The 18,622-nt window shown below is 37.3% G+C and overlaps 1 protein-coding gene across 10 annotated transcripts in view; it reads left to right on the top strand.

The window, feature by feature from the left end:
* Nucleotides 1-18,622, top strand: part of LOC150099238 (uncharacterized) — an 825,097-nt gene that overhangs the window by 253,405 nt on the left and 553,070 nt on the right. For 9 of the 10 annotated variants that reach the window (XM_090403353.1, XM_090403348.1, XM_090403355.1 and 6 more), the window contains exon 8: nucleotides 3,471-3,539. The exons of the other annotated variant lie outside the window; for it this stretch is intronic. In XM_090403353.1, coding sequence (XP_090259479.1) covers nucleotides 3,471-3,539 — 69 coding nt within the window. The remainder of the gene's footprint in view (nucleotides 1-3,470; nucleotides 3,540-18,622) is intronic. 10 annotated transcript variants of the gene reach the window in all.

The raw sequence follows: 18,622 nt of genomic DNA on the forward strand, positions 1-18,622 counted from the left end.
GTGTGAGGAATAACAGTTCCTTAAAATAAGGTATTAGCATATGCTGATGATGTGGTACTTTGAAAGATAATGATTCGATATACATCTTTTTTGGTATTTTGAAAAAATTCAGCAAAATCAGTGGATTAATTGCTAATGCAGACAAGTCAAAATTAAAAGTTTTTGGAAAGTGGAACTAACCCCCCTAAGAGTAAACCCTTCAGTATACTTGGAATTCCCTTCTCCACCTACCCAATATTACCAGTTCAAGAACTTATATACAAGCTAGAAGACTGGAAAATTGGGCCACTTTCCTTTTCTTCTAAATCATAGGCTCAAAACTATAATCTTCCCTGCTCAGTCATGCATAATAAATATTACAGATATCACAGAAGCTGAAGAAAAGCAATTATATAGTAAGCCTTTGTAATTTTTTTTGGTCCAGCTGATACCAAGGAGTTATAAAGAAATTTCTTCAAATATCAAAGTAGCATGGAGGATTTGGGCTTCCACTCTTAATATTCTGCTTTTTAAGCAATACAGCTTTAAAAATCCATAAAATGTTGCAGCCCTTCTCTGGTACTACCTGGGTTTTCATCTTCCCCTGTTTGGAGTAAATGATTATAAAGGTCCAAAGAGATTTTCTGAATACTACAACATCCTTTGTTTAACTCTAAGATTGCTACAACATTCTGGCATTGACATTCTTTCTATTAAAAAAAGTAAAATTTGGTATAAAGAAAGCTTTAATCTCGTTTTGCCCCAAACTTCCGCAGTTAGGTACTGACAATGCTTTGTTTCATAACTTATTGAAGTTCCAAGGATACCCTAACAGGAGGGATCTTGCTTGGAGAATTGCATATGGCCATCTTGCAGTCAATACGATCAAATGGAGGTACTTTAACATTGGAGATCCATCTGTTACCGATTGGAAACAATAGAACATGCATTCTACAGCTGCCCTCTTGCCCTGCATATTTGGAACAGATTATGTAATGTGTTGGGCATTCCATTACTTACAACAGAACAGGTTCTTTTTTTTTTGGAGTATCCACCCCTGTCAATAATGGGAAGAGAATTTGATTTTATAATTAATGAATTAAAATTCCATTTATGGAAGGTTACAACGAAACATGGATTTGAAAACCAGCAATATGACATACAAATGCTTTATAATATTATATTGTGGAAATTTTATTATTCAGTCAGACGATTTATGCATTTAGAAAGAAGCATTCTAGGAGATATAAAATTTTTGCATATGTGGTGTAGACTAACCACATTATTCACCAGGGGGAGATAAAATTCTATCTATTTTTTACTATGAGAGGCTTTTTAAATGGTTCCATTCTCTTAGTTCAATGTTATCTTATGGTCATTTGCAGGGATGACTGGAGAGCAATCCCAGGCAGAGAAGGCTAACCACCTGGGTATCAGTCATCTTTGTGCTTCAGTTTTAATTGGTCTTTTGGTTGTTCATCTGCATAAGATTGGTGATAAAGGAAAACTGATAGCTTATCTTTGGCTGTATGATGATATAAAAGAGCTGAGGCTTTTCTCTATCTCTCTGTCTTTTCTTTCTCCTAACACTATCAGGCTCTCTTGCACTCCTGTACTAACTACTCTAGGCCTATGATAAACACCCCTTTACTTTTTCACCTTAATAAAGGTCAAAACCAGTGTGGGTAGTGGCCCTTCCCATAATGCATAGCATTATACTTGTCTGTAAGGATATATGCTTTGCATTATGAGATACTAAGGTAATTCATTGAATGTCTTTTACCAGAGTGCATAAAATACTATGAAATTCAGAGGTGGTGGTGTGATGGTATGGTCCTCTTTTTCCTGGTTTGTCCTCAGACCTCTGTGGCATCACGAACATTGCTTCCTACTTTGTTACATTTCTGTGGAACTGGCCATTGTCTCTTTCAGCAAGACAATGCAGTGTGTCATGAAGTTGTTGCTGAAACTGTGTGGTTTGTGGAAATGAATGTCACCACACTTGACTGGCCTCTACAGAGTCATGATCTCAACCCTGTTGAATATCTGTGGGATGAACTGGAATGTTGGGTCAGGTCAAAGGACTTCTGCACCACAACAGTCCTGGACCTCATTACATGCCTACAGGAAGAATGGTCTAAAATTCCCATTTATCACTATCGTATGCTTGTAGAAAGTATGCTCCATAGGATTGTTGCAGTCATCGTGGTGAAAGGAGGTCCTACATCTTGTTAGGTGGGTGCCATGGTTGTTTGTTCCTCCCACTATGGTGTTCGTTGACATTCTTTCCTAGCAATGTACATTGGGATAGCAAACATTGAGGAATGTGTATCATTAACTATCCTCTGAAATATTGTATGCACAGCATATATTGGGAGACAAGATTACAAATGATATATTTTTTTGATCAAAACTGCATGTTTCGCAAATTTTAATGTCATTTCTCTACACTTCAACTTCATAGCAGAATGAGTCAGCTTTGGGACTTCGTAAAATCACATATCTTGTCTATTGCATAATAACAAATGAACAACAAGACTAAAATGTACTTCACAGAATCTCTTGAAATACACAATACCAGTTAATAGAAAGCAAATGCTAAATTACTTAGGTGCAAAACCAGGTATGGCACTTGGAGGTTATATCTGCCTGTTCCTGCTTTTTATGGTAATGCACATATGAATGAAGCTATTTCATTGAACAGTGACAGTGGTACGTGCAGGTGTTATGTAATGTAATATTCCATCTGCATGCCTTTGTAGAGTCTACTGCAACTCATTGTAATTCAGCACTGTTGACTTCTGCTGAATGAAAGACATTTTCATAAGCAGACTATTGAATGGGACCATATGAGTGTCATTTTATTCAGTGCCTGCAATTGCTAAAATCACATACTTTTGCCTGAAGGCAAGTTTTAGCATTGTTGAGTATAATTAAAAGGTTTTTAATTGTTTTCTAATATGTTATTATCACTTTCCTAAAAAAATTAAAAACTAGTTTGACTGAAACCAGTAGACAAATAAATTTGAATATACACAATGAAGATTGCAACATATTTTAGGTATTATTGATTGCACAATAATGAAGAATTTTGAATGACATTTGTTTTTCTTTTAACAAAGTATTTCATGTAATTTATTTAGAAATGATTGTATTTATTGGAGCAAAATATCCTGTGATTTGATAATTATTTATATAAATTACTCTGGAAATTAAACAAAGATTGTTTCAATGTGTAATTTTTTAGATATGCAGAAAGTTAAATTAGCTGTCTCCATAATGTAAAGTACATCAATCCTTGAAACATTTGAATTTGAAATTTTTCTTTTTGCTTGAAATTTGATGATTTATTTTGTTTTGGCCAATGATTCTCAAAAAGGATTGTTTTTTACCTTGTGTTTGGAGACAACATGTTTGATTTCTGTCTTTTTTCTTCTGTGTATATTTTGTATATGTGTTTAATCCTTTGTTAACGTCCGCCACCCTTTCAGGGAGTAAAACGATCGGTCACAACTCTACGTGGGGGAACCCTAGGATTTGCTGAAGTCATCACCATGAAGGTCAGTTGGGCACATTTTGGAATCCACTCTCCCTGTTGTGACTTGTCCTCACCTGGCCACTGTGGTGTCTGCCAGGATCTACTAACCCTCCCGTCTAGTGTGTGTGTATATATAGAGATGGCTATAGAGCCTTTAGTTCTGTGGCTGGGTGCTGCCTTTTTCTCTCTCTCCCTTGTCCCAGTAGGGGAGGTGTGTTTGTCTGACTCAAGTTAGTGTTTCTGCGTGAGGTACTAACACCTAATTTTCTGTTTCAGGATTTTGCTTCTCTATTTTTTCCCTCAGCCTAACCATATGCTGCACTGTTCCTTTAGTTCCAGATTCGGTTCACTAATAGCTACTTGGTTATTATTATTATAATTGGATTTATTGTGCACAATTTTGCTTTGTTAAAACATTGTGTTTTAGTCAGTTATCTTTGTTTTTGTGCACTTTAATAGCTTGTTTATATTTAAACATGAATGTATGTGTACATGTGCACATTTGTAAGCATTGTTTATGTATGCAAGTAACTGTGGGTTAGTTGCTTATGTGTGTTTGTAAGTAGGCGTGCCTTTTTCCATCCCTCTAAAATTAGCTAATAAATAAGTTTTTGGTAACATGATGATGATACTTTATATGGGCAGCAAATTGTGTTAGAATTTAACCTTGCTTAAAATGCTAAAATCTGTAAATATTTTGTTAATGTCATATGCTAGTTACAGTTCTTCTATAATGTAGTTTGGAGGAATGGTGCAACAAGCAATCTTTGGTTAGAATAGCACTGAGTTTGATTCTCATCAACATGAGGAAAATTTCCCTAGAATTAAAAAAAAAAGGTGAAAATATACAGTCAATTCAGACAAGAATATTGGAGGTGTGCAATGAGCATGCTACACATGCTCTGAATATAAGGTAGGAGTAGTCTAAGGAATATGATTGGATAGGAGTAGTCTTAAGAATAGGGCTGTTTGGAAGATCCAAGGAATAAGGTTAATTAGGAGGAGTAGCCTAAGGAATAGGGGACCTGGATCTCTCCTAGGAGTTGCTTATCTATTACTGAAATAGTTAGTGGTGAGACTATCAGAAACTTTATCTAGGAGCAAAGGGAAGAAAATTGGGAAATTACAGAATGTAAATTGAAGTCTACAATAAGAAGGTACTCACCTTTGGGGATTGATTCGACTATGCTTTATGACTATTATTCCCCCCCCCCCCCCCTCACACACAATAACGAACAAATCAATCATGTATCTATTGAAGGAAAAACATCTTTATCTCTTAATGGGTTATATGTCTTTCTCAAACAATAGCTTGTATTTCTGATTACCAACATAAAAATATATGAAGGATTTAGTAGAATACCAGATTTTCTTCATTAAATGGAAAGAGACTTGGTAATGATCATTGTTCCTCTCCTAGAAGTGACGAAATAATTGTAATAGATTTACATTGAATATTTTATTTGAAATGGGTAGAATTTATTAAGTTTCACATAAATGTTATGAATAGACTTCTTGTAGTCAGGCATTTATCAGTATCACAGAGCAGTTTATCTCTTTGACATATATAGCATATGCAACCTTAACGGTCAGAAGGGAACAGTAATAATTATTATCCTAAGCTAAGACCCCATGTAGTCACAGACTCATTTGGGGGATCCCTTTTGTCACACACACACACACACACACACACACACACACACACACACACACACACACACACACACACACACACACACACCTCATCACGTTGCTTAAACACATTCAAATTCTTTGCAGACAACATGCTCTCAGGCAATCATTCACAACTCTCCATGCAAAACACCTGCTTCTCACTCCTTTGCTCGCACCATCCTTATACAGCTTCTAGAAATTACCTTTTATTATCCCTTAATCTCCCACTATTTTATGAAAAAACTGCTTCAATGTTAATTCTATAATACCCCCTTACTAACTTATACATCTTTATAATATCATTCCCTCTTCCTCCTATCCAGTAGACTCTGCAAATTGTATTGTCTCAACTTACCTTTCTTCATATTCACCATTCCATAGATCAGAAACTATTTTGGTCAATTGCCTCTGAACATCTCTTCATCCTTTTGAAAACCAGGTCACCAAATCTGTGCACAATAGTCCATATGTAGCCTAATCAGAACCTTATACAATGGAACCAGAATTTCTTTACTTCTGCAAGTCAGTGTCCTCCACATCATTCTCAGAATTCATTGTGTTGTCTTCACAATTTTGGCAATATCCTCTAAATTTCAGATCCTTATCCCCCCCCAAGATCTCTCATTTCCATCACCTCCAACAATATATCCCCACCAAGAGCAAATTCTACATCCCATCTTTGTTTTTCAAATTTTAAAACCTTGCATTTCACAGCATTGAACTGGCATCTCCACTTCCATGGCCATTCACTCAGTCTATTCAAGTCTTCTTGTAAAACCACAATATTTGCTCTCCTCCTCATAGTTTGTCCCAACTTTGCATCATCTGCAAACAACCGTATATTCCCATTCAAATCTTCTCCAATATCATTAACATACAGGTTAAAAGCAATGGCCCTAAAACAGACCCCCTGAGGCACACTACTAGTGACTTTTCTCTTTTGGATATTGCTTCCCCATACACAACTTGTTGATACCTATTAGACATCCAGTTTCCAATCTAATGCTGTCTAATATCCAACCCCATGCACTCTTGTTTGACTACATGCAGTAATCTATCAAAAGCCTTTGCAAAGTTTAAGTATACTACTGTGTATCTATTTCCCACATCCAATGCTGCTGCTGTCATCTTATTGTAATAAGTAGATTACTAAAATATGACCTCTCTTTAGCAAATCTGTGCTATCCATCAAAGATAATACCATTGTTGCCAACCCAATTCTGGATCCTGATTCTCACCAGTTTTTCCAACACTTTAAACCACAACACCTGACACACAGATTGGCCTATAATTTGATGCTTGAATTCTGTCACCTCCTTTATGAGGCAGTACAATCTTGCTTTCCTTCCACTCCTTTGGAACTTGACTTAATATTAAACTCATATTAAACAAATATGTTAAGGCAGATAGATGTTAAGTCCCTGGCACATTCCTTCAAAATACGTGGTGATATATCATTAAGTCCCGCAGCCTTATTAACATCAAGTTTGCTCGATTCCACATATACTTCTTGCTAACTCACAGTCATTCTCTCCTCCTCCTCATCCATTGCTCTCAAACTCTCCATGATGTCACATTTACAAGGATGAAAGACCTTTATGAACTACTCATTAAATATCTTAACTATATCCTTGGTGCAGGAATCTTTTTTGTTTTGATTTGGTTTGAAAGAGATGTATTAGCACACTAAAAAAATCACTGGTCATCAAATTTATGAATGTTTATCATATTCCAGAATTTGATTTATTATTGGAGAAATTTTTAAAAGTTCATCAGAAAATCAAAGCCCAGCATGTTCAGTATATCTTTCACAAAATAGACAGATGGTGACTATCTGTTGCATCAAGTACAGCTATGCTATTAGTCATGCTATGCAATCTCTTACTTTTTTTTAAAAATATAACTTTAAGGTAGTTGAGAAAGCACGAAATATAACAAGATCTAGAAAAGATATGTGGGAAAGTGCCCAGAGAAACATGACTAAAAAACATGTCCCATACCATTATATGGGACAGAGCAATACATAGTCCATATTTAATTTATAAACTGATGATTAGAATTGAAGATGGGAGAGTACAGTAAAAATCAAGTATGAGACAAGAGTGCACACTATCTCTGCTTGGAAGAAAATTAGCATTAAAACCTGATATCCGAATTGAAGATATTCAAGTCAGAAATCAGAGGTATTTAATATATTGCAAAATTTAAATGCAAACACTGCTGTAGGTTTAGATGGAATATCAGCTCAGGTGTTGCATGAATGTGCAAAGGAATTGTCAATGCCTCTTACTTGGTTATTTAACTTAAGTTTGAACTTTGGTATGGTCCCTAGGGAGTGGAAGGAAGGCAAAGTAGTTCCTTTGCATAAAGGTGGCTCTAAAACTGTGGTAGTTAATTACTGACCAATCACCATCTCGGGAGTGGTGGTAAAAGTATCGGAAAGTTGGTTAAAGAGAAAATTCAAGAATGGGTGGATCAGGATATGATACTCTATAGGGGTCAACATGGTTTTGTTAAAGGTAGATCCTGCCTTAGCAATTTATTAACTTTTTATAATAGAATGACACCTGAGTTGGGCAAAGGAAATGGCTACACAGTGGTACTTCTGGATTTTGTTAAGGCTTTTGACAGGATACCCCATGGAACACTGTTATGCAAATTGGAGCAGATGGGAATGGACACCAAACTGGTGATATGGATAGGAGAATGGCTCAGGGAGAGATACCAGAAGGTGGTGTACGGAGGAGCAGAGTTCAGGATGAAGCAGGTGACCAGTGGTGTGCCTCAGGGCTCTGTGCTTGGGCCATTATTGTTTAATTTGTACATAAATGATATAGGAAATGGCTTGAGGGGGAGATATTCAGTTGTTTGCTGATGATGCAAAGTTGGGTAGCACAATAAAAAAAATCAAGCTGATGTTGAGAGTTTGCAGAATGATTTAAATAAGCTGGCAAAATGGGCAAAGGGTAATGGATGTCAGTTCAACGTGGAAAAGTGTAAGTTATGCATTTTGGGATTAAAAGATTACCGGCTGTGTGCTACATTGATGGAATGGTGCTCCAGGAGATTGATGAGGCTAGGGACTTAGGGGTGTTGGTGGATAGGGAGATGAATTTCAGGGGACACATTGCTAAGGTGTCCAAGATTACATATAGGATTACGTGGTTATTAAGGAACACACTAACATCCAGAGATAAAGAGGTTATTATTCCCCTTTATAAAGCGTTGATACTTCCACATTTGGATTACTGTGCTCAGGTCTGGTCACCTGGATTCCTTGGAGATGAGGAGGTTGTGGAGAGGGTTCAGAGGAGAGTGACTAGGTTGGTGAGCGATGTAAAAAATGCTCCCTACATTGATAGATTGAGAGCTTGTGGATTGCAGAGGTTGGTTGATAGGCAGAGAAGAGGGGATATGATAGAGACATTTAAATTACTAAAAGGTTTTTATAAGATTGATGCAGGGTAAATGTTTCAGCTGTGTGATAGTGATGGAAGAACAAGAAGTCATGCCTGGAAATTAAAGAAAAGTGTGGTTAACAAGGGTGTGAGAACAAGGTTTTTCTCTTGGAGGGTGGTGAATGAGTGGAATTCATTGCCAGACTCAGTTGTGAGTTCTTCGTTTGTAAATGAATTCAAGAAGAGATATGATAGATATTATTTTGCTAGTTTGGGTCTCCTCTGATGAGTCTACTGACTCCATTGAGATACCTGTAATAATAATAATAAAGTCAGATGATGTTAGAATCCTGAATCCAGTACAAGACTTCAGAATTCTTTAATTAAACCGAATAACTACTGTAACAAATTTTTGCATGAAAATCAGCAGTAAAACTGGCAGATTGTTAAACTAGGTGATATGGAAAATATGACCTGTATTCTCAATGAAATAGGTTTTCCATTTACTAAAAATTGTGCCATGAAAGTATGGCTAATGAATGTGACATGTTGAAGTTAAGTCTGCAAGATTATTAATTTTGTGTGTTATTATTCTTTTAACTTTGGGTAATTATAATTGGGCTCATTCATGTTGCTGTTTTTTTTTTTTAATTCAAAGAGGTTTTCCAGCACAGAATTGGAGTTCTGATGTTGTTATTTTGTTAATATATTATATGTATTAACAAATGAACTTCTATAAATATAATAAGAGGATGTAACTATAAGTAAACTGAGATAAAATGTTTAATTTTGAGAGTAAACAGGAGACTACTGCAGAATTCAATTGAACATGAAGGGGTAAACTGAGATAAAATGTTTAATTTTGAGAGTAAACAGGAGACTACTGCAGAATTCAATTGAACATGAAGGGGTACCCTGAGATTCACATACCTCTTAATATGAATTTTGTGATACAGATATTAGTTTAACTATAGGAGTGATTGGATGATAGGTAGTGAATGCTACACAATATGTTTCACTTGCTGTCCATTATTTTATTATTATTATTATTATTATTATTTTTATTCAGGCCTCCATGGAGTCAAAAGACTCTTCATGAGAGGTCCTTCTTAGGAAACACAAAGTCTATCATACCACTCCTTGAACTCATTGACCGTTCTTGCTCTAACCACTTTCTCAGGCAATGCATTACATGGTTCAACCACCCTCCATGCAAAGAAACCACTCCTCACCCTCTTGCTCATAGCTTCCTTTCGTAACTTCTAGGGATGGCCCCTTGTCTTCGCTCCTTCCTGCTGTTACACCAAGTGAAAGAACTTCCCAATGTCTACCCTGTAACTGCTTCTCAACAGTTTAAAACAGTTTTTTTCACCCACTATCATTAAAGTAGGTGGACTCAGACTGTGGCTGTGGGGTTGGTTTTCCTTCATTGATCTCGTGTTCCCCTCACAAAAATAAAACTGACCCTGAACACTTTTTGTAATAGTTATGTATATATTGAGATTTGATGGTGTCGAAGTTGGAGAATTAAGTAGTGGTGGAGAGGATGAGATGTATTTAGCGAAGTAGAGTAGTGTTCCCCTCCCACGATGAGTCCTTGAACTTCCTGGAGGTGTCGTATAATAATAATAATAATAATAAAGAAATGGAGCTAGCTGAGGAATTAGATAACTACCAGATTGACATAATAGGGGTGACTGAAACAAAAAAGACCAAAACTGGTGAGATCTTTCTGAGCAATAAATACAAAATGTTATATTCAGGCAATGACAATCAAGGAAAAGAAGGAGTAGCCATAGTATTCAACACAAAATACGAGGCTAATCTTCTTGAATGGCAGTCAGTCTCAAGTAGAGTAATGTGGACAAATATGAGAATGGGGAACCGGACAATGAGACTTATTTGTGCCTATGGTCCCACAGAAGGTTCTACTAAGGTAGAAGTGGAGAAATTTTTTGAGGCTTTAGAGAAAGCAACTGACACAATGAAAAAGGAAAAGTTGGTCCTTGTTGGGGATCTAAATAGCAGAGTAGGAAATGATTGTGAGACATACAAAAATATTTTGGGAAAATTTGGAGAAAAGAGCAAAGCTAATAATAATGGCAAATATCTGTTGGATTTCTGCTCAGGACATGGACTGGTTATTACTAACACCATGTTCCAACATAAAAATATGCACAAATTCACATGGAGAGAAGAGGCAAGGAATAAGAAAAGTCTCATTGACTATGTTATTGTTGATAGTGATGTTTTCTCCCTGGTGCAGGACACCAGAGTGTACAGAGGATTTGAAATTGGAAGTGATCACTATTTAGTCTTGAGCAGGATAAAATTGAATTTCATATTGAAAAGAATAACATGTAAGAAAGTTTTAAAGCTAATAAAAGTTGAGCAGCTCTCAGATATGAACTGTAGATTAAAATACACAAATATTATTCAAGAAAAAATGAAAGAGTTTGAGAACAGGAATCAAACCTTGGAGATTCAGTGGCAAACTCTGAAGAAAACATTGATTGATTCTGCCAGAGAGGCATGTGGTGAGGTTGTGTGAATGGATAAAAAAATCAGAACTCCCTGGTGGACACAGGAAGTTAAAGAGGCAGTGAAGGAAAAGAAGAAAGCATACCAAAAATTCCTGTCAAATAAGTCAGCTTGTGCGCTTAGAGAATATACAGACAAATGCAAGAATGCTAAACAGTGTGTAAAACTAGCTAAACAAAAGTAATGGGAGGACTTTGGCAAGAATATTATTATTATTATTATTATTATTACGGGCAACTCCAGGGAGTCATTAGACTCATCGAGGGAGGCCCCAAATCATTTTCATCACAACTATTCGACATTCATACAGTATCTATCATACCTCGCCTTAAACTCATTCACTGTCACAGCATCCATCACAGACTCAGGGAGCGCATTCCACTCATTCACTACTCTAAAAGTAAAGAACCCAGCTCTAACACCTTTACTAACCACACTTTTGCCCAGTTTCCATGGATGTCCCCTAGTCCTCCCACAACCAGCCCTGTTCTCAAAAATATCTTCTGAATTAATTTTATAGAAACCCTTCAGTAATTTGAATGTCTCAATCATATCTCCCCTCCTCCGCCTATCAACCAATTTTTGCAACCCACAAATCCTCAACCTGTTCTCATACGGTTCATTCCACAGACCTGCTATCATCTTGGTCACTCGCCTCTGGATCCTCTCCACCTCCTCCCCATCAAGAAGAAACCTAGGTGACCAAATCTGAGCACAGTAGTCGAGATGAGGTCTTATCAAGGCTCGATACAGAGGAACAATAACCTGCTTGTCTCTGCTTGTCAACGTATTCTTCAGTAACCAAGTGATTTGATGAGCTGATTTGGCCACTTTTGCAATGTGTCCCCTAAATTTCAATTCCTTATCCACCAACACTCCTAAATCTCGTGCCTCATCAATTTCCTGGAGCACGGTTCCACCAATGCAGTAAACTGCCTCATATCTTTTCACCCCAAAATGCATAACCTTACATTTTGCCACATTAAATTGACATCCATTCTCCCTAGCCCAGACCTCCAATCTATCCAAATCATCCTGCAAAATTTTGACGTCATCTGCATTCACTATTGCCCTACCCAACTTCGCATCATCCGCAAACAAATGAACTGTTCCTCTCAGATCCTTTCCTATATCATTTATGAACAAATTAAACAGCAGTGGTCCAAGAACAGATCCTTGTGGTAACTAGTCACAGGCCGTCCATTCCCATATGCTGCAATTTACTGATTAGAATTCCATGTGGTATCCTGTCAAAGGCCTTAGCAAGGTCCAGCAGAATCACTGTAAACCCATTACCCTTATCCAGTTCAGCCGTCACTATGTTATAATACGTGAGCAAGTTACTGAGGCATGACCTACCCTTCACAAAACCATGCTGTCCCCGATACAGTATCCCATTTTCTTCTATCCAATCTTGTATTTTCCTCTTGACTATTTTCTCTAAGACCTTGATAATGATTCCTGTTATGCTGATTGGCCGGTAATTTTCAACAGCAGCCTTGGAACCACCTTTGTGCAGTGGAACTATTTTCCCCTCTTTCCACCCCCTTGGGACTGACCCAGTCCTGAGGCTCAAATTAAACATAATGGTCAAGGGCACTGACAATTCTTTGGCCGCTTCATGTACGACACGAGCTGGTATACCATCCAATCCCATAGACGTATTGACATTGAGGTTCTGTAATAGACTAGTTACCTCTACCTCATTCATCACAATTCCAGTATAAGCTGTTGGTTCCTCCATTTCCGCAAAGCCACCACCTGGATGATATACTCTTGCAAAGTGCTCGCTCAGTAATTCCACAACATCGACTGATTCAGTTACCTCCCTACCCTCAGCATTTTTTAAGATCATTCTACCATGAGCATTTTTCCTTTTACTTGCAACATATTGAAAAAACTGTTTGGGATTCTCTTTAGCCTGCATGGCCAATTTCCTTTCGTAATCTGCTTTTGCTTTTCTTACCACCCTTGTTACCATCCTGGCCTGAGCTTTATACTGTTCATGCACCTGATGGTCACCCTTCTCCTTAAATTCCCTCCACAATTGTTTCTTTTTTTGCATCTCAAGCTTAATAGTGTTATTCATCCATTTAACCCCTACCTGATTTATTATTCGGACTCTTGGTATACAGTCAACCATTGCCTCCTGCAAACAGTTCTTAACCACCTCCCATGCACCATCAACATCCAGCCCTTGCAGTTTTACATGCCATGGCATTGAGCCAAGCACACACCTAAGCTTGTCATACTTACCAGCCCGGTAATTCCACATATACCCTGTCTTAATTGTAAATTCGACTTCTTTAGCCACCTCCCAAGTCATGACCTTATGGTCACTCTCACCAATTGGTGGCAACATGGTCATGTTCGTTACAGCTACATTCTCAGTTGCAATTACTAGGTCCAGCATTCTCTGCCCCCTGGTATTTTCCAATACATGTTGCCGTAGATAGTTGTCCCTTAATAACTGCATAAAATCCAATTCCTTCCTCCCATGTGCCCTCTCCTCTTTCCAGTCACTGTTACCATAATTGAAATCACCCATAATAATTACCCTCCTTCCATTCATTTCTTCTATTTGCTTATGCATACTATTCCCACCATCCACTCCATCACCCGGTCTATAGCAGCACCCAATTGTATATTTTGTTCTGCTAGATTGTATCTCACACCAAACAGCCTCAAATGTGCTTTTTTCCCCATCCTGCAGTTCAACTTCTATACTCCTTGGCTGAAGCTCATCAGCTATCATCAATAACACTCCTCCCCCCTTTTTATTCACCCTGTCACTCCTGAACACGCTATACCCATCGCATTCAATCCCACTAGCTTTATCATCTTCTGTCAGCCATGTTTCACTAATACCGACAACCTGTGGCCTGGAAGTGCCAACCATGGCCAAAAACTCTTCCTTCTTGTTCCTAATACTCCTGGCATTAGTGTACATGAATCGCAGAAGCCCATTTGTCCCATCCCTACTTTGATTCCTTATACTAATTATCCCATTCTGATTTGTTGTCCGTCGTACTCGCCCGGGCATAATATACTCATTCATACACTTAACTGCCCCCCCTAAAGTCTGCATATCTACTCCCCCCCCTCTTAATAATTCTAGTTTCCCTGAGTCTGTACATCCACTTCCACATCATTCATCAACACTCTTTCAAGTCTCCGTACACCAATTCCATTCAAATGTAACCCATCCATCTTATATAAGTCCTTTCGCCCATCGAACTCATTCCACACATCCACAAATTCCACACCACTCTCCATGCATAACCCACGCATAAAGTCATTGGCAATTATGGCCCTCCTTCTAAACACTTCGCTGTCATACCGCGGTAAGATACTCACCATCCTAACTCTCTCACTCTTCTCTTTTGCTACCTCAAACAACTCCCTCACATCCTCTATCATTTCCATTTTGTCCTCTTTCAAATCATTCGTTCCTGCCACTATTATCATCTCTTTCACCCTCTGTTTTTGCAGTCGAATAGATTCGCTGACGTCCTTTATGTTCGCACCCGGCTGGTACGACTTCGTTAAACTCTCAATTATTACGCCTCTTAATAGCGAATCCCCATACAGCACTCGCTCCTTCATTTTATTGACGTTTACGTACATTCTATTATTTGCCGTCACAGACTTCCGCCGGTTATTTGTCGGTACGTTCAACACACATTTTTGCATACGCTCCAGTTGTCATTTGGCTCTGTGTATCGCGCCATTTAAACGGGCAATTTCGCTACTCGCATTTATCTCACCATTTTCATTATCGATCAAATCATCCATTCCTTCGGTGTTTCTACCTTCATTTACACTTTCAGCGACGCTCTCACACATATCTGGCACTACCACGCAATTCTCTAGTACACCGCCATTTTCTACATTCTGACTACCGTTAACGATATCAGTCTCGATACACGAAACACGCTTGAAGTCCTCATTCTCTTTACACTTTCTACACATATTAACTCCACTATCACTTTCTAACCAGACTCCTACCGCTCTTCGCAAGGCATACATCTTACAGACAGCACATTGCATAAATTCTTTTACATCAAAACTCTTAAGCAAGCATGGCGACCTGGCCGCCATTTTTTTCTTTATCGGTGCCATGTGTACGCTATCTTTTCTTAAAAATAATAATTAAAATAACTGAAAACACGCAAAATTGCACAGACACACCAAGAAACAAAAAGCAAACAATACTACTTAAAATTCTGGTAAAATATCTAATGTTAACACAAAATAATACTGATCTTTTCAGGAGCTCTTGACAAGCCGACGATCTAATCTGTGCGACACCAAGCGACCCGTTATGCGAGACCAATATAGAAAATAAATATCAAGAAGGTGGCAAAATGTTCTGGAGGTTGTTGAAGAAGCTTAAGAATGGAGGAAAGAGTGCAATAAAAGGAATTAGAGAAGATAAAGGTGACATGAAAACAGGAGAAAAAGATATCCTTGAAGTATGGAGTAATTACTTTGAAAAACTGCTAAATGAAACAAGCAGTGATGATAGCACAGTGGTAAAAAACACTGACCTGGCATGCAGTCAGGAAAAGACTGCATGCCAGGTCAGTGTTTTTTGAAGTAGAAAAGACTGCATGCCAGGTCTTTTCTACTTCAAGTACATATCCATACTTGAAGTAGAAAAAGCCATCAAAGGCTTGAAATGTGGAAAGGCAGCAGGAGTAGATGATATTCGACCAGAAATGCTGAAGTATGGTGGTATAAGAGTCTTACAGTGGCTGCACTGCATAGTTCAGAAAGCCTGGACAGAGGGACGAATTCCCGATGATTGGAGTAGAGCTCTCATAGTACCCATATATAAAAAGGGAAATAAAACTGAATGTGAGAATTACAGAGGTGTTTCCCTACGGAGTGTTCCTGGCAAGATCTATGCAAGTATACTTGAGAAACGGTTGAGAAGAATTGTGGAAGAAAAGCTTGGTGAAGAACAAGCTGGATTCAGGCCAAATAGAGGCTGTCAGGATCAGATCTTCACTTTATGACAAATAGTCGAGAAAGCATGGGAATATAACAAAGATCTGTATTTAAGTTTTGTCGATCTGGAAAAGGCATATGACAAGGTGCCAAGAGAGAAGCTAAACAATACGCTGCAGTTATATGGTGTCAGTGGGGCATTATATCAAGCAATACTTAGTCTTTATTTGAGTTGTAAGTCAGCAGTTAGAATTGAAGGAAGTACAGGAAGATGGTTTAATGTTAAATCTGGTGTGAGACAAGGATGTACATTATCCCCTCTGTTATTCATTATCTATATGGATCACATTATGAAGGAAAGTGGTATTAAACATGATATCAAAATTGGAGATGTTAATGTCAGCTCTTTGCTTTATGCGGATGATGTTATACTTCTAAATAAATCCGCTACAAGTCTGCAAGATTCTCTGACTAAATTGAATAGCTGTTGTAATAGATATGGTATGAAGGTCAGCAATAAAAAGACAAAGACAATGAAAATAGGCAGAATCATTGAAAATGTCAACTGTGTTGTGAATGGAGAACCTGTGGAACAAGTAAAACATTTCAGCTATTTAGGCACGATTTTTACCGAAGATGGTAAATTAAATATAAAAATAGACAACAGAATAAGCAAAGCTGGTATGGTGGGAAGTCAATTGAATAAATTCATATGGAATAAGAGAGAAATTAGTCAGAACACTAAATTAGCTGTATACAAGACAGTGTTCAAACCAGTTTTAACTTATGGATCTGAGAGTTGGGTCAGAAGTAAAACACTTGACCAAAGACTAGAGACCACAGATATGAGAGTCCTGAGAAAGATTTATAGGCGTAAACAGATGGCATCAATGGCAGTATCATATTAAAATCGAGGATATTAGGAAAGAACTTGACATTGTCAGCATCCTGGAATGCGTTAGCAGAGCTAATCTCAGGTGGTATGGTCACTTAAACAGAATGGGCGAAGAAAGATTTGCAAAACAAGTGTTCTCTGCCAGGTTGGCAGCAAAACGACCCAGAGGAAGACCAAGATATAGGTGGATTGATACGGTACAAAGTTCTTTAGATGATAGAAATATAATATCTGATAATGTTGGAGTGTTGACAAGTAACAGACTGATTTGGAGGAAAATTGTAGATAGGAAATTAATAATGATGTAATTTTTTCATGTAGTACTATCATATCCTTTACACCCCTTGAGGGTACATGGCAGGAATTTGATGATGATGATGATGATAATAATATAATATGAATTTTGGTATTTGTAAAGTTCATGTCATTACCACACTAGACGGACTTATGTTTCCTACTGAAAGACTAGTAATCATAATTATAACAACATGACACACCTGAAAACAAAGTTTACTTATGTATTTTCCAGCAGATAATTTCTTTTATTGCTGAATTGTCTAATCTTGTAAATATTATCATATATATTTATATACATTAGTTCACATAATATGCAGCCTCCTAACAACTGATCTTCCAGACTACTGATTTCTCGATTTGGGTTAATTACTTATAGATTTTAGGTATAGTGCTATGGTTGCACCAGGAATACAATCAACATTGCTACTGTCTGTTTTTGTGCTATTAAAACAAATTAAATACATCTAATAGATAGAATCTACTGTTTTTTTTTCTACAAAAGGTGCAGTAAAATCCACTGTAGAACTTACTGCAGTTTGAATTCTGCATAAAGCATAGATAGATACTGGTAAAAGCCTCTTTAGCTCTCTACACTTAAAAAGATAAGGACCTATATCTTTTTAGATAAAAGACACACACACACACACACACACAGATTTATTTGGATAAGTCTCTGTATTACTCAGAATTAATTAATTTTGCCAATAAGATCAACTTCCAGTCATTGTAATGTAACATAAATTACTGATATTGTGTGAATTATATAGTCTTAATATATGTATATATAAAAATATAAACATGAATATGGATGTAAAGGTTGGAATGCATACATATAAATGTAAATATGAATATTGATAAAAAAATATAAATATAAATGTTAATCAGTACTTAGAAGCTACATGTTCTAAGTAAATTTATATTTATATTTATTTCCTACATGCCCCAATGCATACAATGCACGTATCTTCAAGACTGGGGAAACTCATGCTAAAGGTTGTATAAGTTCTCATCACTTTCTTTACTATCTCCCATAATGCAAAGCACATCTCCTTGCGGACATGTATACTACTATGCATTAAGGGAAGGGCCACTACCCAGACTGGTTTGGACCTTTATTGAGGTCTCATCAGTGGGAGCCAGACCCATTGGTGTTGATACCAAGGTGGAAGTAATGGAGAAGTCATATTTACCTATATGAGTTGCCAAAAGATGTCTCACCTTATTATTAAATTACTCTGGATTTAGAGAAAGATGTTGGAAGTTTTTTCACTTTGTTAGACTATAAATTATATATTTAGTTTAATCCTTTAATTTATAGTCTAACCAAGTGAAAATAATTCCAACATC

The sequence above is a fragment of the Typopeltis vanoorti genome, chromosome 14 (genome assembly GCF_054136105.1).
Source record: "Typopeltis vanoorti isolate ZY-2024b chromosome 14, IOZ_Tvanoo_1.0, whole genome shotgun sequence".
Lineage (NCBI taxonomy): Eukaryota > Metazoa > Arthropoda > Arachnida > Uropygi > Thelyphonidae > Typopeltis > Typopeltis vanoorti.